The 25,137-nt window shown below is 48.5% G+C and overlaps 1 protein-coding gene across 1 annotated transcript; it reads right to left on the bottom strand.

The window, feature by feature from the left end:
* Window positions 1-625: 625 nt before the first annotated feature.
* Window positions 626-14,970, bottom strand: BNIP3 (BCL2 interacting protein 3). The gene is made up of 6 exons (XM_017893836.1): window positions 14,722-14,970; window positions 6,921-7,071; window positions 6,204-6,288; window positions 3,787-3,893; window positions 3,561-3,710; window positions 626-1,510 (listed from the first exon to the last, which is right to left on the bottom strand). Exons 1-6 carry the CDS (start codon window positions 14,765-14,767, stop codon window positions 1,465-1,467), a joined length of 585 nt encoding a protein of 194 aa, XP_017749325.1. The 5' UTR covers window positions 14,768-14,970; the 3' UTR covers window positions 626-1,464.
* Between the last annotated feature and the right edge of the window lie 10,167 nt (window positions 14,971-25,137).

Here is a 25,137-nt window from a genome sequence, read left to right as displayed (position 1 = left end):
ATTTTTACTAGAGATGGGGTTTCATCATGTTGGCCAGGCCGGTCTTGAACTTCTGACCTCAGGTGATCCGCCCACCTCGGCCTCCCAAAGTGCTGGGATTACAGGCGTGAGCCACTGTGCCCGGCCGTACAGCTGGTTTCACTGAGAGTTCAGCCATTATCATCTGTGAGGGGGACACGTGGCTGGCTTTGTCGTGTGCTAACTTTGATGGTGAGCAGGGGTTCACTAAGCTCTGTAAGGTGTGAAACTCCACGTTTGTGATGGAAGACAAACAGCAAACATATTTGCTCTAAAACAAAAACGGAATTCCTTGACCAGCATGCTTTGAAATGATCTCAGATTATTCTGAGGTTAAATTATATAAAGGAATTCTGATGTCATGCCATCCACTTCCTCCAGATGTAAGACTTAGAGATGACTGCTTCCAAGGTAGTATCAACAGAGATCTTTGCAAATGACAAGGTTACATTTCCCACCCGAATTACGCGTGGAAAGGTGAACCACCACAGCGGCAGGCAGCCTTTCAAAAAGCTGCAGGAAAGATAATGACAAAATAGGGACCAGGCCTGGTTTCATCAAGAAGCTATTATGACGTCTGATTTGAAACCGTATGTAAATACAGTAATCTGAAGGATTTAGCAAAGATTTATTTTTTTTTTCCCATTTCCAGTCTTTTAAAGTAGACACAGATTTGCTTAGAATAAAGCTGATTTTAAAAGCACACACAAGTTGGGCACAAAGGAGAGGATTATATTCACCAATGCAGAGTGATAGAGTAAAAGACACTGAGCAGGTGCCTAGAGCAGAAAACTGATCATCCAAGGTGATTACCTAATGATCGGAGACTTAGTTCCTTATACTGCAAAAGCAAGAAGAGTTTAGTGTATGAACTGTACAGCTGTTTGTAGCTCTATCTTGGTTTCTGTTGATTATGAACAATTAGTATAGTTATATATAATCTTTAGTAGACAACCTGCATCCATTTAAATTAAATAATACTTTCTACAATAGTGTGATATATAAGGCCACAATATTTATTTTGGACAAACCCCTTAAAGTAGCGATTTTATTATCAATGTTATTCATTCTTTTGAAATATAAAGTACTTCAACTGAATGAAGGTTGCAGATAATTTTTAAAATACAACATACATCATGACTAGGATATTAAAATTATTTATATTCAGATATTTATATCTAATATCCAATGAAAATTCACTACCAAATTTTTACAATAGATATTAATCAGTCTGACATGCTTATTAATTGATCTCATAGGTATAATTATAGATCAACATGATTTTAGTGTCTGTCGTTTTGTTTTACTAAATTAGGAATGCAGCATTTACAGAACAAATAAACACAAGTGACACGGCCACCCCAGGATCTCACAGCTCTTCAGTGAGCTGCGTTGCAAGCTCAGAAGTAATCCCACTAACGAACCAAGTCAGACTCCAGTTCTTCATCAAAAGGTGCTGGTGGAGGTTGTCAGACGCCTTCCAATATAGATCCTTAACAGAAAAAGTAATCAGTAGTTAATGTATCACCTTGTGATTCCCAGGAGATTGTGTTACAGCTGAAACAGGGTAGCTCACTGTGGTTAGAGCTTATGCAAGGGGACTGGTGATTTTATACCCATTATAAAAATTTTGTAATGAATCTGTAATCCTTTACTGAGTGTTCTATCAGTATGTATTTTGTATTAATTAGAAAACATCAGATTGTATTCTTGCATAGAAGGATCACCAAACTGAAGCGCTGTTTCCAGACAGAAAGCTGCTTTGTTCCAACTCAGTGCTGGGGGAAGTCACCTACCAGGGCAAGATGGTGTTGCCAGTTCATCGCCACCAGCCTCACCAAGGCCAACTGCTTAAAAATGAAGACCCTGCCCTCACGTGGTTTAAGTTTGGTAGTGGGAGAGATGTCCCAAACTAAAGATGCAGGAGCGTCAGAAAAGGCTTCTCGGCAATAGAGAGGCTGGCTCCAGCTGACCAGCGGGCATCACTCCAGGAGGGAGGAGGATGGGTCTCCAGGAAAGGGGGCAGAATCGGAAGCCTGGCTGGCCTGGCCTATGGGCAGTGGTGCGGTGGGCACAGTGAGCACAGACCTTGCTGCAGCAGCTTTCGGGGCAGATTTTATAGTGCGGTTCTGGAAAGCTGCTGAGGGGGTGTGGGTCACCAGTGGCGGTATCAGGCTCTGAAAACCTGGGCAGGACGGAGGATAGTAGTTGGGAAGTAGTGGCTGCAGAAATCCATCCTGAAAGGAAGGGCTAAACCTCGTATTTAAAATGGGGATCCTGAGGCCTTGCCCCCAGAGTCTGCTTGACAGTTCTGGAAAAGGCTCCAGAGAGCAAACTGCCTCGTGATGCTAATGCAGTCTGTGGGTCTGACTCCAAAAAGCACTGGCAGAAATAAAGGTGATAGGGGTGGACATGAGAATGTGTACAAGAGCTAGGAGAAAGCCATACACATGGGAGGGCGAGGTGGAGACATGGGCAGCACTCAGGCCCCGGCCCAGGAAACTCAGTGGCTTTCATCCCGTTTCCTTCGACCCCAGATGTGAGCCCTCTGGCCCACGGAACCCACCTGCCCCCAGTGGCATCCCAGTCTGTCCAATACACGGCAGCCATAGAACACTGTTTGCACACCAGGACTAGACTCCTCCTCCTCACTGAGAGAGGCTGGGACCAGCCCAAGGAGGAGCGGTTTTGGCTTCCTGCTCTGGCTCTTCATCACTGCTGCAGCTAAAGCTCTTGAGAATCCACAGTGGCACCTGCCTGGTCTCTGTTTTCTGCAGAATTCGTTAGTATAAGAAGCCAGAAAAGGTCAGGCATGGCGGTTCACGCCTGTAATCCCAGCACTTTGGAGGCCGAGGTGAGCGATCACTTGAGTTCAAGATCAGCCTGGGCAACACGGCGAAACCCCGTCTCTACTAAAAATACAAAAATTAACCAGGCGTGGTGGTGGGCACCTGTAATCCCAGCTACTCAGGAGGCTGAGGCAGGAGAGTCGCTTGAACCTGGGAGGCAGAGGTTGCAGTGAACCGAGATCACGCCACTGCACTCCAGCCTGGGCAACAAGAGCGAAACTCAAGCCAGAAAAATCGGAGACCGCACTGGTTTCTTTATTGCTGAGAGTTAAGTAGAACAACAGTCCGGTCCTGGAGGAAGTACAGCAAGGAACTGAGGCCCTCCATCTACAGCAGACGGCTGGGGGCGTTCCCACCATGCAGTACTACGCAGAAATGAGACTGCTTTTAACTACACACAGGACAAAGAGGTCAGACGTAAGAATCCCTGCTGTGACTCCATTTATATACAGTGAGCGACAGGCAGACTCGTCCATGCCAGACAGCACTACAGGGCGCCTGTGCTTGGGCCTTTTGGGGCTGCAGGCTGGTGGTTTCTTGACCTGAACAGTGACTGTGTGGGTGTGTGTGCGAAAATGCACCAAGCTGTAACTGATGATCTGGACTTCAGGAAATAGTTTACGAATAAATCACCGCGGCCCAGAATTGCCCCACGACATGCCATGACAGGAGTCACAGAGTCACATCACCTACCCCAATCCGATGGCCAGCAAATGAGAGAGCAGCAGAGATGGAAGGAAAACTTTCAGAAACTCCGCAGAGAATATGCCCCCTTTCTTCATGACGCTCGTGTTCCTCATGCTGAGGGTGGCCGTGCGCTTCGGGTGTTTAAAGAGGAACTCCCTGAGGCGGGAAGAAACGTGTCAGCCGATGTGTCCTCTGTCAAGGGGAGCCCCCGTGACACTGAGAACACACTCACTTGGGGGGAATATTTTCCGGCCGACTTGACCAATCCCATATCCAGTCTGAGTTTTTCTTCAAGATGCTTTCAACTTCTTTTCTTCTCTCAATATCATCTTCCTCAGACTAAGAGAAAGTCGATGTTAAATGCAGATTCATGTACCACACATGACACCGGAAAGCACCCGCCTCCCACCTGAGCTTCACAGCCGCAGCCTCCATTCAAGAGCCCAAAGGCACGTGTCACTGCCCCGGACTGGGGTCCAAGGGGAGTCCTGGGGCTGGGGGCCTTCCCCAGGCCGCACCGCACTCGCGGCTCCCTCGCCTCCTCCAGGGACAGATCACCTCGGGGGAGTCCCAGCCCAGGGCGTAAATACATCAGGTTCACTGTGAGATGCTGGGGTACTGACAGCGGCAAACACTGTCCTAGGGAAGTCACGTGACATGAGGGCAACGATGGTGACTGCAGCACTGGTTATAACAAAAGAAAATGAAAACAGCCGAAAATGGCTCAAAACAGGGACATGACGAAGGTAACAGACACTGGACAGTGAGCAGGTTTACAAGATGCTTCCGGGAAAAGCAGGAGGGACACGGCAGAATGTACACCTAACCACGGCTGCGGCCGAATCCTCAGAATTACGTAACAGCACGAAACATTAAAGAGGATTTTTAATCCGAGAGTCTCGGTGGTGGTCTCTACTTTTTTGCATTTTCAGAATTCTGTACCTGAACATCTAATTCCTTTTAAAACTAAGGGGAAAATTTTGTTTTAAAACAGTGAAAACGGCAATACCCTGTCTCAAAAAGAAATAAACTTGAAAATCAGAATATAGCTCCCCAAACCCACCAACCATCTGGGTAGACCCAAGCTGGATATAGCCCCATGTGCCGAGGAGCAGGTCGCACGCCCTGGGGTATACCACCCACACATCCACAGCCAGGGCTCCCGAAATCATGCTGCGCTCTGGAACCCTTGGAGTGGGGCCAGGGAGAAGGCCTGGGTAACGGACTCCTTGTTTCCTTGGTGAAGGAAGCCTCGAGGGAAGCTAGCCCTGAAGGGCCAGCTACTAATCCTGCCTGGAAGGCCATGCCTCCTCACAGAGCTTCCAAAATACAGAACACCGGCCGTCGCCAAATTCTCACCATCAACAAACACCCAAGAAAACGTTTATCGTGCATCTCATCTGCAACAAGGTAAGGCAGGCACTACCAGATATAACTGAGCAAGACAGTACTGATCGCTGCCTCGAACCCTATCTGCAGAGTACGAAGGGAGAATGATAGTAAACCAAGGCAATAACCCCAGGCACACTTTTCCTCTAAGACCCCGCTTTCACAACAATGCTGGATGCCAGCATGTAAAGCCCATTAAGTATCTGTTAACGTTAGAAGAGTCATCTCAGGCTGGACACGGAGTCTCACACCTATAGTCCCAGGATTTGGGGAGGATCATTTGAGCCCTGGAGTTCAAGACCAGCCTGGGCAACACAGGGAGACCCCGCCTCTACAAAAAAACTTTTAAAAAAGATGATCTTGGCCGGGCGCGGTGGCTCAAGCCTGTAATCCCAGCGCTTTGGGAGGCCGAGACGGGCGGATCACGAGGTCAGGAGATCGAGACCACCCTGGCTAACACGGTGAAACCCCGTCTCTACTAAAAATACAAAAAACTAGCTGGGTGAGGTGGTGGCGCCTGTAGTCCCAGCTGCTGGGGAGGCTGAGGCAGGAGAATGGCGTGAACCCGGGAGGCGGAGCTTGCAGTGAGCTGAGATCTGGCCACTGCACTCCAGCCTGGGTGACAGAGCGAGACTCCGTCTCAAAAAAAAAAAGAAAAAAAAAAAAAAGATGATCTTACACTAAATTACCAGGTTGATCAGCCACTAATGCTGCACTGCTCAGGCACCAGTTAGCTCAGGACTAATGCTAAGAAAGGCACAGGGTGTAATTTCCAGCAGGCAGTGACAATGTCTAATGAGGAAGACACCTCAGAGTCACAGCCACACTGACCAAATGGCCTCAAATGGCCCCATGGGTAACGCCTGAGTCCCACACAGCACACAAGTATTAAAACCCACTCACTGTCCAACCAACAATCACAAGGAAAGACCAGCCAGTAGCCGGCTCACTGCCACCCTTTCCAGTGGTCCCTCCCTCCTCTCTAGACTGCAGCCACCAGGGAGCCCTTCCTCCTTTCTGGTGTATCCCTGATGGCAGGCAGGGGCAGGAGGCCCCGACTGCCTGTCCCACTCGGCGCCGCCCCCGCTCAGCTGAGTGTCCAGCCCATGTGCTTGTGGATTTTTTTTTGTTTTTTTTTTTTAAAGACAGGAGACACCCTTACATCCCGACTTTTCTCTGAGGTGCTCAATTACATTTTAAACCGTTTCCTGTACAAACAGATCACAAATACTTGTAACTCGCATTCTTCTTCCAGCTTACCTGTGAGCTGTTTTTCTCTCCAATGCTGTGGGTATCTGTTTCAGAAGCTCTGTTAGTATCTTGTGGTGTCTGTGAGCGAGGTGGGCTTGGCAATGTGAATAGAATGAGAAAAACAGAACATCATGTGAACATTCTATCATTAGAAGCTCAAACCCCAACGGCCTCCAACCGCCTCCGTGATGAGGGGCTCTAGCCAGGAAGCGTCTTCCCTTCCACCCAGCACCAGCCAGAGCCAAACCATTCCTTAGCCCTTTCGGCTGAGCCCGACAGGAGTTAGCTAGCCAGTCTTCCAGAGAAGAGGTGGGAGGGAGGCAGCTGGCGAGCGGCTGGCTTTGTCACCTGCCGCCTTCACGGTCTGTTGCACAGTTCTCAAGGGCACGCGACCTTTGACCACTCAGCCACTTTACCCTGGAGTTGCTCAGAAGTGCTGCTAACCAGGAACCACTCCTCCTGCGACCACAGCCCTGCTGAGGCGCATGAGTGCGTTTCTCAGAGCGGGGTTCTGGCTGTTCTGCTGCCCACTGGCGACTTGAACATGGCTCCCCACAGACTGAGTCCCAGGACGCTGCATCCCCAAAGAGGGCAGCAGGAGCCACTCCCAAACGCAGCCTGAGGGGAACAGCAGCCCCCTCTCCTAGAGGTGGCACTTCCCCCTGTGACTGTCACCCACTGAAGACATCAGCACTGTAACACATACACTTGCTGACGTGCACCTACCTGTCACAGTGAGAACTCTTGGAGCTACTCCGTCCAGACTCATGCTGTGCGTCCAGCAGTATTTTTTCCATGTCACCATTATAAATAGAAACCGAGGCTGGAACGCTGCTCCCGTTCCCATTATTGCTAAAGTGCAATTCCACCCAGGAGCCTGGTGGGGACAAAAAAAGGGGCACAGATGGAATTTTCTACCCACTCTGGAATCTGGTCTTAATATCTAACCAGCCTGCCCTTCCATTTCCAAGAGGTAGCAATGGTGACACACCAGGAACCATCCCTTAACCCCACCTTGAAGACATCCCTCTGCCCACTCGCATGGCAGTGACTGTCTACGCACACACTCCCTGCCTACAGGAAGGAAGCCTCCTGGGGCTGAGACCACATATCTGTCCATGTCTTGCAGTTCCTTTATACCAAGCAAATGTCCAGTAACTCTGCTGAGTCACCAGAATCCAATTAGAATGCTTTCTCGCAGTGAGCTCTGACAAGAAGAAGGCTATTATTTGGAAAAAGGGGTCTTAAAAAAATGGCAGCATAATCTTAAGGGATTTAAAGTTTTCTTGAAAAGGTTTGAACTCTATGTTCTGTTTCTTTTAGAGACGGAGTCTCACTTTGTCAGCCAGGCTGGAGTGCAGCGGCACAACGAAGGCTCACTGTAATCTCAAACTCCTGGGTTCAAGCCATCTTCTAGCGGACGCCTCCAGAATAGCTGGAACTACAGGCATGTACCACTACTCCTGGCTATGTTTTTTAGGAGATGGGGTCTCGCTATGTTGCCCAGGCTGGTCTCGAACTTCTGGGCCCAAGCAGTCCTCTCACCTTGGCCTCCCAATGTGCTGGGATTACAGGTGTGAGCCACCATGCCCAGCCTCTATTACTTGTATTGTGTGGCTTACTTTGCATGTATTTAATTTCTAACAATGTTGAACATGATTTTACAAGTTTGCTAGCCATCTGGATAGCATCTTTTTTGAACTGGTTCTTCAAATCTCTCATTCTTTTCTATTATCTATCTTATTTATGGGCATCCAGCAGTATTTTTTCCTTGTCACCATTATAAATAGAAACTGAGGCTGGAACGCTGCTCCCGTTCCCTTACTGCTAAAAGTGCAATTCTGGGATAATTCTATACTCTAAATATGCATTTTTCTGGGATAATTCTGTACTCTAGATATGCATTTTTCTGGGATAATTCTGTACTCTAGATATGCATTTTTCTGCATATTTAAATGCGTTGCAAGTAACTTTCACTTGGTAGCTGGTTCTTTTCACTTACCATGCCTTCTGATGTACAGAAGTTCTTGATTTTAATTCAGTCAAATGTAGCAGTCCCTTCCTGAGCTGAGCTATTCTATTCTATTCTGTTATTTTCACATAGCTCTACTGTTATGACATTCACATTTAGATCCAAAATCTACGTGGATTAATTTTTCCACTGATGTGATACGGATGCCCCATTTATTGCAGGCAGCTCCCACCTCGCCTCTGCTCTGGGCTGCTTCCGTTGTCAGACATCAAGCGTGCACATAGGCACATGTCTATTTTTGGGCCCAGGATAATTTCTCTACTTTGTGTCATAGGTTTATTTATTTAAAGCAAATCTGGTAAAAGCTTCCTCTGGTAGTGTATGGAGGATGGAGTGCAGTAGAGGAAAGTGCAGGTCACAAAAGATGGAGAAACTTACGGAGGAGAACAATGGAATTATCTCATTTTGCAGTCACTATAATTTAAGTAAGTAGAATAATCACCCTGAGCCACTCACTGACTGTCCTTAAACCAACACAGCACTACTAACCCCATGTTATTAGGGGGAACCGAGCAGCCTCTTCATCCGTCATGTTCACTGGAAGCAAAGGCAGGTGTTCAGCTTTCCACACACACTAGGCATCTCTCCTGAAAGAGGCCTGGCCCAGCCTCAATATGCCACTTGTTGCTGAGTATATTTCATATTAACCAGAAAAAAGCAAACCGAAGGCCCAGGAAGGAAATGTGGATTTGCAACTTATACCATCAACAGCCTCCCAGTAAGTTGCTAACGAAATGATCACACAAATTTTCAAATTAACACATGATTGTTCTCTTTGGCCTCTCACGTTGCCTCATGTCCTGGCCCATAAGAAGCACATCCCGAATACAAAGGCAGGCCAGGGTCTGTCCTGGAGCCTGGAGCTCACTGCAGGAGAAAGGCCCAGGCCAGTCTGCCCCACACTCTGGCAGAGGCTACACGGTGCCTTCCGAGATGTGTAGACCACACCATTCCCGAAACCGCTCATCTGACTAGACAGTATTGCCAAAAGTGTTGTTCAGATATCTGACGATATGAAACACAAATGGAGCTTGAAGATGTCTCTTGTCCGATGCCACTCTTAACATCAAATGTGGGACACCAAGTCACCACCACCGTGGTGTCCAACGATTCAATTCCATTCTATCTACCTAGACTTAGTGTCGAGCCCACAAGACTGTTCCCACGGATGCAAGTGGAGAATGGGGTGTCCAGGTTACCCACGTTTTTGCCAGTCCCTCTACCTACTCGGGATCCCACACACACCCCTCAGGTTCAATAATTTGCTACAACTCACAGAACTCAGAAAAACATTTTACTTTATCAGTTTACCAGAAACAATTACAGAGCAGCCAAATGGAAATGACATACAGCCCAGATCCCCACCTACCCCACACGTCCCAACCCTAACCCCAACCATGCTCTCTGAGACGAGACCCCCACCTACCCCACATCCCAACCCTAACCCTAACCAGACCCCCCTACCCCACACGTCCCAACCCTAACCCTAACCATGCTACCCGCACCTCATGGCTCCCCCATCTCCATCTCCAGTCCCCTCCCCTCCTAGGAGGGGCTTCCCTGGGAATTTCTACCTCAAATAACTATCCTGGGGCCGCCCTGGAACCACTGTATTAGCAGTGTATTCTGAAGGGGCTCCTTACAACTCACACCAAAAATGGTGAACCAAGGAGCACTTTTGGAGCACACTGCTGACAGGGTGACTATGAATAACACACACTGGTCAGGCTGCTCTGCCTATGGAGTCGCCACCCTTTTATTGGCACAGTGGCACACGCCCGTAATCCCAGCACTTTGGGAGGCTGAGGCAGGCGGGATCACCTGAGGTCAGAAGTTGGAGACCAGCCTGACCAACATGGTGAAATCCTGTTTCTACTAAAAATACAAAATTAGCTGGGCGTGTTGGGTGCCTGTAATCCCAGCTACTCGGGAGGCTGAGGCAGAAGAATTGCTTGAACCCAGGAGGTGGAGGTTGCAGTGAGGCGAGATCTGCCACTGCACTCCAGCCTGGGCAACAAGAGCGAAACTCTGTCTCCGGCAGTGGGGAGACACTTACTGCTCAGGAAATCCCAGGGGTTTAGGTGCTCTGCACCTGGAAGTAGGGTCAAGACCAAACATATATATATATCTGTCACACAAGGGGCAAGCTGAAGACGACAGGAACAGGAAGATAAAGTGGAGACAAGTGTATCTCTGTCTCTGTCTCTCTGTCCTACTGTAACAGAAACCCACAGACTAAGTGATTTACGAACAGAAACTGATCTCCTTTCTGGAGGCTGGGAGGTCCAAGATCCAGGCACCAACATCTGGTGCCGGGTGAGGGTCTTCCTGCCCCATCCCTTCAGTGAGGGCACAGAGGGACCCACCTCCCTCCATCCAGCCCCTTAGAGCACTAATCCCATTCACTAGAGAGGAGCCCCCACGGCCAAGCCACCTCTTAAAGGTCCACCTTTTACTACCATACCACGGGCAACATGGGGAGGACATATGCAAACCAAAGCAGTGCTTTTTAAAAAATCGCCCCAGAAAGAGTCCTAAAAATCCAGGAAACAAAAAAAAAACCCATTCCGGATTGTCCATGGCTAATGACTTTGGGCCCAAAAGCTGTATTCCCAGGAATGATTTACTAAGGGACAGGAGTTTTATTATTAACCTACAGCAACCGGGTAGGAAAGGCACTTCCTGGAGAATGGAGCATGCTGTGTATCTACTCACATGTTACAGTTCTCCACTGAGATCATTCACCTTTTCAAAGAAAGATGGGGAGTGAGGTTGCTTAATGACCTTAGAAAACCTGCTCATAATCACAAGTAGTTTACTTCAAATAACTGTAGTATAATTAGGCCCCAGAAAGAAAGGTGCTGCTGTTGCTGCTGCAACAAAAGCCCTCCTTCCTAATCTCATTTCATGTCCCTCTCCTTAGGTTCCTCCCCCTCCTTACTTATAATTTACAGTGCTAACAAGACACACAGCCAGTAAGTCTTACCTCCCTTCTATAACAAGGCAGATGAGATTTTGAAAAGCCTAGACTATATTTACATCACACTACAAAAAAGAAAACTGATAGGTCTACCTCAGAGACAGAATACAATCCAACAAGAGTTCTTAATCCATGTCTTATTCTCACTTCATGTAAAAAAAAAAAAAGAAAAGAAAAGAAAAGAAAATCATCTGACAGACATTCAGCTTCTCTAGGTGCCCAAAGCAGTTCTCTCTCCAGTGACAGACTCCGGGGAATGCCTTCGATTCACTGCCCTCTGTATGTCCCCAGGGCAACTCCCTGGGTCCCATTCCTCAACACGGATTCACTGGCCACAGCCATGAGCCCCGCGTGGAGTAAACACAGGGCAAAGTTCTCAAGGCCACCCTATGCCCTAACCTGGGATGACAATCTCAACTCTGGCTATGAAGGGAGAACCACCTGTGGTGTTTTTCATTGTTCTCCAAAAACCCAGCCTCAGCCCACTCTGAAAGTGACTATTTGGGATGCTGGGTGGAATCCAGAAAATAGATTGAAAAAGCTCTGGGATAAATGTCAGAAGAGAGGGAGGCAGCCTCCCAGAAAAAAAAAAAGCCTGAAGCAGAGGAGCTGTGAACCCCAGAGGGAACTAGCACCCCCAAAACCATACAAAGGGCTTCTTCCCCAGGGGAGGTGGGCTCTAAGAAATTGCTGTTTTTACCTTAAAAGCTTCTCAGGTTAGTGGGGAGAGGAACAAAAGTGACTTGCCTGACAAAATATTTCAAGCATCAAGTCAGCCCGGTAGGTAATACCAGGTCCCTGGCTTCTAATGGGCTCGTTTCCCTGGACCTTCCTCTTGCCAGGCTCTCCTCCAGGACCCTGGCCTATGGCACGAAGCCTCAGGCATCCGGGCTCCAGGTATCCCACTGGTGCTTAATGCAGAGTCCTTGGCTTCTCCTTAAGTTGCCAGCCTTATCTTTCACTCCACCTCTAGAACCTCATTGTGACCATCTATGAAATGCAGGTCTTGGACAAGAATCTAGATGTCTGCAACCCCTTCAGGTCCCAAAGCGCACAATGCTACGATTCCGCTCCAAAATACGTGGGAACATCTTTTCTCCTATTACAACTTTACCCATGGTGAGCTGCCTCTGACAAGAGAACCATCTGCCAGTTGCAGACACAGCAGTGGGTGAAGAGGTGAGGGCTTGGATCATTCAATACAGAAGCTCCAGAGTAAATGGGCAAGCACTTTACTGAACTGATGCCCTCCTGGTGAAGACAGTGGGTCCTTCAAGGAAGTGACGCCCCGCAACCGTGACACGGTCTCATCACAGAATCCTACCTCTCCTGCATGTTAGCAGTGACATGCCCAGGAGAAAAAGGCCAAGTTCACGGCTGCAGTGAGCTATATAATGATTGTGCTACTGCACTCCAGCTTGGGCGACAAAGTAAGACTGGGCTCGTAAAAAATAAAGAGGAAAAAAAGGACAAATACGAGCATCCTGCGGGTCCACAACAATAGCCAGAATGATCAAGAGATAGAAAGGAACAGAATCAGCCCATTTTGCCGTCAACTCCTCAGGAAAAGCAGCTGGCCCCAGAGGGTACACGCAGAGAGAGTGCTTGCTGCTTCCATCCGTGGGTCTGGCTGCAAGGCTCCCACAGTTCTCTGTTCCGAGGTAAACAAGGGGCAGTGAAATCAGAGGGGCAGAGGTGAGCGCTGCCTGAGCGAGCCACCGCTCCGCGCCGGATTTGCAGGCCGGATTTGCAGGCGGCTGGAGCCCGCGGGACAGGCCAACCCCGCCCACGCCGAGTCCACGGTGGCCCCGTCCTGACGCGCGGACACTCAGGGCGGCCCAAGGAATCGCCTACATGGGATCCACCCCGCGGGTAACCATCCTTTTATAGAATAAACAAAACAGAAAAACAAAAATCTCGCAACTCCGGCGCTGGCCGTCTTGCACTGCCAATGACTCAGCAGCCTGTGTAAGTTACATACTGGAGAGAGGACCGAGCCCCCCCCGGAGTCCCCTTCACCTCCCAGCGCCCAGATCCCAGCCAAGCAGTGAAACGCACAATGTCAGGAGTAACACAACCGGAAAATGGGTGATTTTATGGCAAAGAGTTTATAAAAACATCCCTTGGATTTTATAACAAAAGATAGGAAAACACCCCTTAATATATTCCAAAATAGTAATAGCCAATATTTAAATTTCAAGAGGAAAAATCCGAATTACAGGATTTTAAAAAATACGGTTCTAGGGCAGGCGCGATGGCTCAGACCTATTAATTCCAGCACTTTGGGAGGCCGAGGCGGGAGGATCGCTTGAGCCCAGTTCAGACCAGCCTGGGCAACATAGTGAGACCCCGTCTCTTAAAAAAAAAAGTTAAAAAATATGGTTATAGTGTTCAAATATATATATATAATATATTACAGTAACTAAGTCCTGCCTAGTAAAATCTTGTTTTTGTAATAAAATTAGCAACTCACTAAATTTATGTGAATACATGGTTTTAAAAACTCTCAATGAAGATTAAAAGTTCACTGTCAGAGGTTTCAGCAGCCCGTTCCCAAGCTTATTTAGTAAGCTAATTTTGCTTAGTAAACTCTGGCTTCAGAGAACACAAAGGTCAGCTGCCACCAGGTCCCTCCTCCCAGGCTTGGGCCCTAGGGACCCTGGGAAGGCGGCTTCAGTGCCCGCTTCCCTGAGCAAATGCTCGTCTGGACTCTGACGCGGACCCACCGGGTGGGGAGGGTCTCCACGCCACCTGGCTGTGCGTGGGGCAAGTCCTGCACCCCGGGCCTGCGTTTCCCGCTGCGTGAACGGATGGTCTTGCGAATCTAGCCAAGGGCACAGGGCGAGCCTCTACTCGGGCATTAAGCAGGCTGTAACGACTGAGTGCTGCCCTGGCAGCGTCCTTGTGCTTGTGTTTTCTTAACCCGTAAGGAATTTAAAGCTTTGTTTTGGAACGACCCTCTAGTAGAATTGGAACATGCCCATTAAATGCCATATTTTAAAACACTGTAACCCCTCCCATCTCCGCCTTCACCCTTCAGGAAATCCTAAGTCACCACGGATATAAATTAAAGCACACAACGGTCCACTTTCCACGCCTTGGTGTTTGGTCGTTCAAACCAATACCGGTCTGAACTACAGACCGCGGAGGGCAACGTGGACTTTGAGGCTGCTCGGACCAACTGCGAGACGCAGATTCACCTCCAGGTGGAATTCTAGCTTGCGCGGAGCTGGAGAATCGGGGCTTTCCCGTGCGGTCCGACCCAGGTCCAAGCCAACCCCCGCCCGGGCGGCGAGGAACCCCCCGCAGTACGCGAGGTCCCCACGCCCCGGGCTCCGCACGCCCGCAGGAGGAGCGGGCACGGGAGGGGAGGGTGGCGCAGCCTCGCCCGGCCCGCGATGTCCCCTAGGCCTCCCCGGCAACCTCCCCTTGGCGCCCCCTTGGCCTCCCCCTGGCCTTCCTCCAGGCTTCTCCCCCGCGCCCCCTCGGCTCCCGCGCCGCCTCCCCGGCCTCACCCTGCAGGCTCTCCTCCTGCATCCCGGGCGCTCCGTTCTGCGACATGGCGCCGGAGGGCGACTGCGGCGATGGGAGTCCGCGCCGGGCTGCGGGCTGTGGACTGCGCGTCAGCTGCGGGCGCTGGGAAAGCGGAGGCTGGAGCGCCCCGGCCCAGCTGCGCTCCTGGACTGCGCCCAGCCCCGCCGCCCGGCGGGAGGCGGGGCCGGGGGCAGTCTAGGAGCATGCGTTGCCCGCGTCGCCCATTGGCCTTCGACGCGGGGCTGCGGCGTGCGCACGGGCGTTGTGGGTGCGGTGGCACGTGCGGCGCGTGCGCGGGGCGGGTCCTGGGGGGGTGGGCGAGGGGCTTGCGGTGCGCTGGACGCGGGCGGGGACAGGGGCGGGACGAGGGGCGCGCAGGCGCTGGGGCTTCAGCGACCGCCTGAGGTGAGCCGGGACGGGCGGGGCGCCGCGGGCCTCGTGACGAGGGGGCTGTGAGGTCGCCGCCGCGGTAGGCGGTGGGCCGAGTCCTCTTTTAAAGGGGCGATGGGACCGGTGGACGCCCTGGGCACTCGCTATCACGGGGACGCCGCCACGCTCCGGGGCGGGGCCGGTCTTTACGTCCTGCGAGTGGGGAAACTGAGGCGCGGGGCTGGCGGCGTCCGTGCGGGGGGAGTGAGGACGTGCAGAGAAGCGGCCGCTGCGGCTACGAGACGGCCCGTGGGGTCGGGACCTGCGCCGGGGAGGGAGCTGCGAGCGGTGGGCCGGAGTTGAGCGTCTCGGGACGGGGCCGCGCCCCCGGGTCTCTGCCCGCCCCGCCGCGGCGCCCCTGCGTGAACAGCGGGGCCCGTTGTGCTTGGGGCGTCTGCCCGCAGGAAGAAGCGGAGGCTCGAGCAGGGTCGGAAGAGTCCGCCCGAGGGAGACGCAGACCCCAGGGGCCCGGGAGAGGCGCGCCGTCCGCCTCTGCGGCGAGGGGCTTCCGGGGGGCAAACGCGGTGTGGGGCGGGCAGTCACCGGGGGTGGGCTGGGGCCTCCGCGGGTCACGCGGCGGGGTGGCGCTGGGCCAGGCCGGGTGGGTGCCCGGCTTCCGTGGGAGCCAGCCTGGGAGGGGGCCTCGCGGCCTCGGGACCGGGAGGAGGCGCGCACTCTTCAGAGGAAAGTCGTTTTCTCGTTTCCCGCTTTTGATCAAAAGTCTTCCTTTTTGAAAGCATTGTTGATCCAAATCCAAGTATCAAAGTGCGCCCCAGAAACGCTGCTCCCCAAACAGCCGTGCCTGGTGTTGCGGGGAAGGAGAACGCTTCCCGCCAAGGAACCAGGCGGTCAGAAGCTGAACCCAGGTCACAGCCGCGGAGCCAGACCTCAGTCGCTGCGTGTTTTTCATCGCTGCTCTTGCCTGTTGAATCGTCTGTAGTCTTTGGAGTGCCATGATTTTAGTTTTCTGAGAAGTAACAAGCATCCAGAGACCAACGTGGGGCACAAGCCTTTCATCTCAGCACTTTGGGAGGCCGAGGCGGGAGGATGGCTTGAGCCCAGGAGTTGGAGACCAGTCTGGGCAACATGGCGAAACACTTTCTCTACCAAAAAAATACAAAAAAGTTAGCTGGGTATGGTGGCACCCGCTGTGGGAGGATTGCTTGAGCCCAGGAGGTTGAGGCTACAGTGAGCCATGATTAGGCCACTGCACTCCATCCTGGGCAACCGTGTGAGATCCTGTCTCAAAAAAAAAAAAAAAAAAGTAAAACAGCCAGAGATACATGGCATAACATGAATAATTTCAATAGTAGAACTGTAATGCTGGCCAGGCAGTGGCTCTTGTCTGTAATCCCAGCATTTGGGGAGGCCAAGGCAGGAGGGTCACTTGAGCCTGATAGTTCAAGACCAGCCTGGGCAACACAGAAAGACCCCATCTCTATTAAAACAAAAATGTTACCAAGTACAGTGCACGTAAGGATTACAATGAAAAAGAGAATGTGTGTGCAGAATGAAAAAAGGAACCTATTCTAGGGAGTCAACTAAAAGTATTACGAAGAAAATTAAATGGAGAATTCTTTAGAATAGTATAGCCAAGTGGCTTCTAATTTTTCCAATATGAGTTTCTACTTCATGGAAAGGGCATATGCACAAGAGGTATTTGCCACCATACATACACTTGCTTACTCAGCTAATAATCGAAAGCAGTGTAATTGTCCAGTGCAGCCTCAGCCAGTGAGTCAGTAGCTTTTTGTTGAGCTGTGATGGAGGCAGCAGTTTCATCAACAATATTTCCTGATAGACCAGATATGCTCACAGTCATCCCAAGTAAAAGCAAACAAATACTGACTCTGGGTCCACTGGAATACTAAAGAAAGTACTGCATAAGTCAGTCATAGTCTCTCACTTTCAGCTGCCAAAAGAGGATGGGGCTTTCGTACTACCAGGTGTCTGGGGATCACAGTATTGAGTGACAGCTCTCAGATCTTGTACAGAATACCAACTCTTCCCATTCGGCTTCCTTACAGGAAGGATTGGAGTATTACATGCTGGTGCAAGGAATAATTAGACCCCCCCTTTATTTTATTTTATTATTTTTTTTTTTTTGAGACGGAGTCTCGCTCTGTCACCCAGGCTGGAGTGCAGTGGCACGATCTCGGCTCACTGCAAGCTCCGCCTCCCAGGTTCATGCCATTCTCCTGCCTCAGCCTCCTGAGTAGCTGGGACTACAGGCGCCCGCCACCACGCTCGGCTAATTTTTTGTATTTTCAGTAGAGACGGGATTTCACCATGATCTCGATCTCCTGACCTTGTGATCCGCCCACCTTGGCCTCCCCAAGTGCTGGGATTACAGGCGTGAGCCACCGCGCCCGGCCTAGACCCCCTTTTAATAGTCTTTTGTTATGGATCTTATTCCTTTAGTTGCTTCAGGCCTTAGCGGATATTGTCTGATATTGTTAAAGGATTAATCAGGTTTACTTCCACTTTAATGAAAGTGGCTGAATATATTTTTGAGACCTGGGCTAAAGTCCTTATTCGAGAAAGGGGGGCTTTGGAATTGACCAGGAAGGTGGAGCACCAAAGCCCTACCCAGCAGCTCTCACACTTTGGCTTGTTGGGTGAATCTCACTGTCCTCTGGGAATTATGTACTTGTTTTCCCCCCACCCAAGGTCATCTCCCATCTGGAGCCTTTTTTTTTTTTTTTTTAGACAGAGTCTCACTCTGTTACCCAGGCTGGAGTGCAGTGGTGTGATCTTGGCTCACTGTAGTCTCAGCCTCCTGAGTAGCTGGGATTACAGGTGCCCACCACCACACCTGTCTAATTTTTGTATTTTTAGTAGAGACAGGGTTTCACCATGTTGGTCAGGCTGGTCTCTAACTCCTGACCTGAAGTGATCCACCCACCTCAGTCTCCCAAAGTGCTGGGATTGCAGGCGTAAGCCACCGTACCTGGCCTTGGAGCCTCTCTTTAATGCTCTCCAGCAAGCACTGAAGAATCCACATGCTTCATTTTAGGGAATCTTTGTTTCAGTGAAATAAACCTCTCTGTCCTTAAATTTTGGATTCACTCACCCATTTTCATCACCTCTGCTGTCTCTGATGCAGATATTTAAAGAAAACAGGTTTATTTTATGGCAGCAACAGTGGACAATGAAACTGTCATGTGTGGCAAGACAGCATATAGCAGGGAGCAGGCAGTTGGTGAGAACTGAGGTTCTATGGGCAGGAATGGAGTGGGAGAGGCCCTCAATGATCCAGTATTTGGGAGGATTCAGTACCTAGTCCCTGTAACAGCTGCCAAATATGTTTAGTATTATTGGACTAGGTTTGCAGACAGGGAGTCCCCAGAGTTTTAGAGGTTGAGATTTCCTCTTGGTACAGCTATGGGTAGATAGAGCAGATGTAGGAACCCCAAAAGGAGCTTATTTGGAGAATGTTTATTTGGAAACAGTGGAGAGGTGGGTGCAGCCAGAAGCAGAAGTTACTTTCTGCAAGGTTAACCAATGAAGGCTTGTACACCAGAAAATGTACCCTGCTGATGATATTTAAAGAAACGGGCCGGGCACAATGGCTCACCCCTGTAATCCCAGCACTTTGGGAGGCCAACGTGGGCTGATCACCTGAGGTTGGGAGTTTGAGACCAGCCTAACCAACATGGAGAAACCCCATCTCTACTAAAAATACAAAATTAGGTGGGCGTGGTGGTGCATGCCTGTAATCCCAACTTCTCGGGAGGCTGAGGCAGGAGAATTGCTTGAACCTGGGAGGCGGAGGTTGCGGTGACCCAAGATGGCGCCATTGCACTCCAGCTTGGGTAATAAGAGCAAAACTCCGTCTCAAAAAAAAAAATAAAACACGTCTGCTGCAGGATTGCAGGGGCATCACAAGTGGTACATTACTTTTTTTTTTTAATTATTTCCTAGATTATTTTTTAAAATCTGACAATACCAAATGTTAACCAGGATATAGAGAAACAAGAACTTGACAAATGAGATTTAATTAAACTTGAGTTTCTGCACAGCAAAAGAAACTACCGTTAGAGTGAACAGGCAACCTACAGAATGGGAGAAAATGTTTGCAGTCTATCCACTGACAAAGGGCTAATATCCAGAATCTATAAAGAACTTAAACAAATTTACAAGAAAAAAATCAACCCCATCAAAAAGTAGACAAAGGATGTGAACAGACAGTTCTTAAGAGAACACATTTATACAGCCAAGAGACACATGAAAAATTGCTCATCATCACTGGCCATTAGAGAAATGCAAATCAAAAACCAAAATGAATACCATCTCACACCAGGTTAATGGCAATCATTAAAAAGCCAGAAACCAACAGGTGCTGGAAGATGTGGAGAAACAAGGAACACTTTACACTGTTGGTAGAACTGTAAACTAGTTCAACCATGTGGAAGACAGTGTGGTGATTCCTCAAGGGACTAAACTAGAAATACATTTGACCCAGCCATCCCATTACTGGTAATAATGCAAAGATTATAAGTCACATGCGCATAAAGAACACACGTATGTTTATTGCGGCACAATCACAATAGCAAAGACCTTGAACCAACCCAAAAATGTCCGTCAATGACAACTGGATAAAAAAGTGGCACATGTACACCATGGAATACTGTGCCAGCCATAAAAAAGATGAGTCATGTCGCTTTGTAGGGACATGGATGAAGCTGGAAACCATCATTCTGAGCAAACTGCACAAGGACAGAAAACCATACACTGCATGTTCTCATTCATAGGTGGGAATTGAACAATGAGAACACTTGGACACAGGGTGGGGAACATCACACACCGGGGACCTGTCGTGGGGTGGGGGGAGAGGGGAGGGATAGCATTAGGAGATACACCTAATGTAAATGACAAGTTAACGGGTGCAGCACACCAACATGGCACATGTATACATATGTAACAAACCTGGACATTGTGCACATGTACCCTAGAAATTAATAATAATAATAAAACACAGCAAGGCAGCCCGCGGTCATGGAAAAGGCCCTGGACAAAAAGTCAAAGGACTGGGATTTGAGCCCAGCGCCAAACTACAGTTCCATTGCCTTCTTTGGCCTCAGTTCCCACGTTTATAACAAGGGGCTGACACTACTTCTATGCTTGTGAATGTCAAATTAGGTAATATATGTAAAACTGCATTGTAAACTTGAAGTCATAAAGGAATGTTATATATTCTTTCCATTGAGTGGAAAATAAATATGTAATTTACCTTTGGTGAAAAGGATTTATGACAGGTAGAATTGCTGGATCACAGGGTTGAGCGTTTTCACCTTAACTGGATGCTGCCAGATTGCTCTCTAAAACGATTATGTCAATTGTCACTCCCACCATCAGCAGCATATGAAAAGTCCCATTGCCTCTCCACCCCGCCGGTTCTCTCTCATTTGCTTTGGCCAGTCTAATGGGTCAGAGAGACATGGACAGAGGGGACGCACATTCAAGTGCATTCTTTCCAGCCTTTTTGTCAGAGATAAATCTGGAGATAAGCCAGATGTATCTCATTAAGGGGATGAATAAATCAATTGTGATGTATTCCTGCATTGGATTGCCATATAACAGTTACAATGGATGAACTAATTTATAATATATATGCATCCACATATATATATGACAACACTGAGTGGAAATCAGTTGCACAACATGTAGCACAGAATGCTGTTTACATATTTTTTAAAAGCATGTAAAACCATACCATATATTGTTTATGGATACGCATGTTTGTCATAAAAATATTAAATATATGAACTGAGAAAAAATAAAAGGCTCCATCTCAAAAAAAAAAAAAAAAAAGAAATGCTTCTAAGTTACTCTTACATAAATTTAAAAATCTAAAGAGGGCCGGGCACGGTGACTCACACCTGTAGTCCCAGCATTTTGGGAGGCTGAGGCAGACAGATCACTTGAGCTCAGGAGTTCAAGACCAGCCTGGGCAACATGGCAAAACTCTGTCTCTACCCAAACGACTTTAAAACTAGTGGGGCACCAGCTACGTGGGAGGCCATGGTAGGAGGATCGCTTGACCTCAGGAGGTCAAGCCTGTAGTAAAGTAAGCCATGATCACACCGCTACACTCTAGCCTGAGTGACAAAGCAAGACCTTGTCTCAAAAAAAAAAAAAAAAATCACATTTTATAACACCTAATGAATCAGTGAATCTAACTACTAATCACAACTGCCAGTGTTGCAAAAAGAGACACAGACAGAAATCCTGTGCCTCCTGATGGAAGAGCCTAACACGGCCTATGAAATAGTTTTGTCCGGCTGGGCGCAGTGGCTCATGCCTGTAATCCCAGCACTTTGGGAGGCTGAGGCGGGCGAATCACAAGGTCAGGAGTTCAGGACCAGCCTGGCCAACACGATGAAACGCCGTCTCTACTAAAAATACAAAAAATTAGCTGGGCGTGGTGGTGGGTGCCTGTAATCCCAGCTACTCAGGAGGCTGAGGCAGGAGAATCGCTTGAACCCGGGAGGCGGAGGTTGCGGTGAGCCCAGATTGCGCCACTGCACTCCAGCCTGGGTGACAGTGCGAGACTCCATCTCAAAAAAAAAAAAAAAAGAAAAATAGTTTTGTCCTTTTTCCCACATCCTCCCCGCAAAATAGAACCTGAACCTGATCCGGGCTTTAGAACTGCCTACCAAATTCAGGACAGAGGAATGTATTAAATGACACTGTGGGCCAGGTGAGTTGGCGCAGGCCTGTAATCCCAGTGCTTTGGAAGGCCAAGGTGGGAGGATTGCTTGAGGCCAAGAGTTTGAGGTCAGCCTGGCCAATATAGTGAGACCCCATCTCTATAAAAAGTAAAATAGGTAAATAATACTGTGGAATTGGAATCAGCAGAATATAGCAAGTAGAGAAGTATGATAAATGAGTTTTTCAATAAATACAGTGCAAGAGGAAAAATCGGAGATGGATTTGCTCCCTGTCTGAACAAACTAAAAAAGGAGAGAGGAAAGGAATTGGAAATTTGAACACGTGGACATTTGAAGATTTAAAATAGATTATTAATTTTACATGTGATATAGTATTGTAGTCTTTTTTTAGCATTCTTTTGGCATTTTTATCTTTTAATGTGTCACCTATATGCTTGCCGAAATATTTATGAGTAAAATGAAATGATGTCTTGGATTTGCTTCAACATAGCACAGGAGGGGGGCCATGGCTGAGGGTATGGATGAAGCAAGATTTGCTGCAACTTGGCAGTTGTTGAAACCGGGTCTTAGGTACGTGTGGTTCCACGTTATTCTACTATTGTTTATGTTGGATATTTTTCACAATAATAAAAAAAGATTATGAAGTCAATATGTATTACAACCTAAGTGAGAATTATGGTGTACTGAACACATTTTTTAGCCTTGCCTTCCTCTCAAGACCTCATTGAAATGACGGTAAAGAAATATGCAAGAAATTAAACCCACAGTGGAGACGAGAACTAGAGTGGGTTCCTCAGTGGACCAATGTTAATAGCATTTGGAAGACAAAGTAACAGGAACACTGACAATATGAAAGAGCACAAGAAGGCTGGGCATGGTGCTTACACCTGTAATCCTAACCCTTGGGGAGGCTGAGGCAGGCAGATCACTTGAGACTAGGAGTTCGAGGCTGCAGTCAGCTATGATCGCACCACTGCACTCCAGCCCAGGCAACAGAGCGAGACCTGTTTCTTACACACACACACACACACACACACACACACACACACGAGGAAGGAATCTAGAATGTCCAAAAGCAGAAGCAGATTCAGGCTTTGTAAGACCTTAAAATTATGCAATTTTAAAAACAGCTTTATTGAGATGTAATTAATGCACAAAACCTGCTCATATTTAAAGTTATAATTTGATGAGATTTACATTTGTAGACACCGCAAGACCATCAGGATGATGGACATGCCCATTACCTCCAAAAGGTTCCTCATCTGGCTGCTGTCACTCAGTGTAATGACTTTGGGGTTCATCGGTGATGCGTGCGTGTATCAGTAGTTGGTTCCTCATGTATCAGTAGTTGATCTACTCAGAGAGGAGTAGCATCCATTGTATGGATGTACTACAATTTGTTTACTGTTCATCTGTTGGACATTTGGGATGTTTTCAGTTCTTGCTGCTGGCACATCAAGCTGCTGTGAACTTTCACATTCGTATGCCAGCGTTTGTATCTACACATTCTTTCATTTCTTGCAGGTAAATACCGTGGAGTGCGGTGGCTGGGTCATATGGTAAGGGTGTGCCTAGCTTTTTAAGGAACTGCCATCATGTTCTCCAGAGTGCTCGCACATGTTACGTTCCCACCAGCAGAAGAGTGCCAGTGGCCGAACACCCACTCCAACTGTGGTTTAGCCAGGCTTTTTAATTTTTTTCATTCTAATGGGTGTGTGCTGCCATCTCATGATTTTAACTCACATTTCCTTATCGTGACATCTTTTTTACCCACAAACCTTGCTTGCCATTTGTATATCTTCCTTAGTGAAGTGTCTGTTCAAATCTTTCGCCTGGTTTTTAACTGGTTTGTCTTACTTAGTTCTGAGTTCTGTGTTTATTCTGGATGCAAGTCTTTCTGTCAGATATGTGTTTGCAAATATATACTCCTAGTCTGTGGTTTGCCTTTTCATAAGTGTCTTTGGAAAAGCAAAGTTTTCAATTTTCACAATGTCCAATTTATTGATTTTTTAATAGTTCATGCTTCTTGTGTCCTCGTATATTAGTTTTCTGTAGCTGCTATAACAAATTACGACAAATGTATTCTCTCACAGTTCTTGAGGCCAGAAGTTCAATATCAGTTTCACTAGGCAGAAACCAAGGTGCCAGCAGGGCTGCACTCCCTCCAGAGGCTCTAGGGAAAAAACTTTTTGAGACAGGGCTTCGATCACAGCTGGCTCACTGCAGCCTCGACCTCCCGGGCTCAAGCAGTCCTCGCACCTCAGCCTCCCAAGTAGCTGGGAATACAAATGCATATCACCCCATCCAGCTAAATTTTGTATTTTTTATAGAGATGGGATTTCCCCATGTTGCCCAGGCTAGTCTTGAACTCCTGGGCTCAAGTGATCTGCCAATCTGGGCCTTCCAGAGGGCTGAGATTATAGCACTCCTGGCGAGAGCCACCCTGGCGCCAGCATGGAAGGGGTAGTGCTTGTGTTTCATGCTCCACCTCGATGGCCGTGGTTTACCTGCAGGACTGGCTAATTTTGCTGTCCTGACCATGTGGCTGCTCTTTGTTCCTGCCCAGTTCTCAAATCTGGGCCCTCCAAGCCACCTGTGAGCCCTTCGACACTCTGGACACTCTGTCGGCAAAGGTCTTTTCCAATTCAATCAGCCAGAGCTGGTCTCTATTACTTGCAACTCAGGAGCTTTCCTGATAAAGGGTGTTTCCAAGAAGTCCATCGTGAGCACCGTGCTTGGCTGTGAAATATGAGTGGCATTTCCATTTCAGTGGGCAGCAGGCCAGTGGCTGTCATCAGCACCCTGCTACTCAGCTTTGTTCTGGGGGACTTAGGCCACGCCGTAAGACAGGATGGAGAAATGAAGTTTCTTAAATACCAAACAGACACACTGTCTATATTGCCCACTATCGTACCCATCCCATGTAAGCTCCATGAGGGTATGGATCCTTGTCTTTTAGGGTTACTGCTGTACGTTGAGCACCTAGAACCATGCCTGGTATATAGCAGGTGTTCTGTTAACATTTGCTGAATATGAATTCACAAAGAATAATAAAATCATTCACCTAAAAAATCCAAGAAAATCAACTGAAAAACTATTTGAACAAATAAGAATACAATAAAGTATGTGTTAAGAGGTGAGCGGCCGGGCGCGGTGGCTCAAGCCTGTAATCCCAGCACTTTGGGAGGCTGAGGCAGGCGGATCACGAGGTCAGGAGATCGAGACCATCCTGGCTAACATGGTGAAACCCCGTCTCTACTAAAAAAATACAAAAAACTAGCCAGGCGAGGTGGC

The sequence above is a fragment of the Rhinopithecus bieti genome, unplaced genomic scaffold, assembly GCF_001698545.2.
Source record: "Rhinopithecus bieti isolate Rb0 unplaced genomic scaffold, ASM169854v2 scaffold_24263, whole genome shotgun sequence".
NCBI lineage: Eukaryota > Metazoa > Chordata > Mammalia > Primates > Cercopithecidae > Rhinopithecus > Rhinopithecus bieti.
This window is presented reverse-complemented; position numbering and strand designations above follow the sequence as displayed.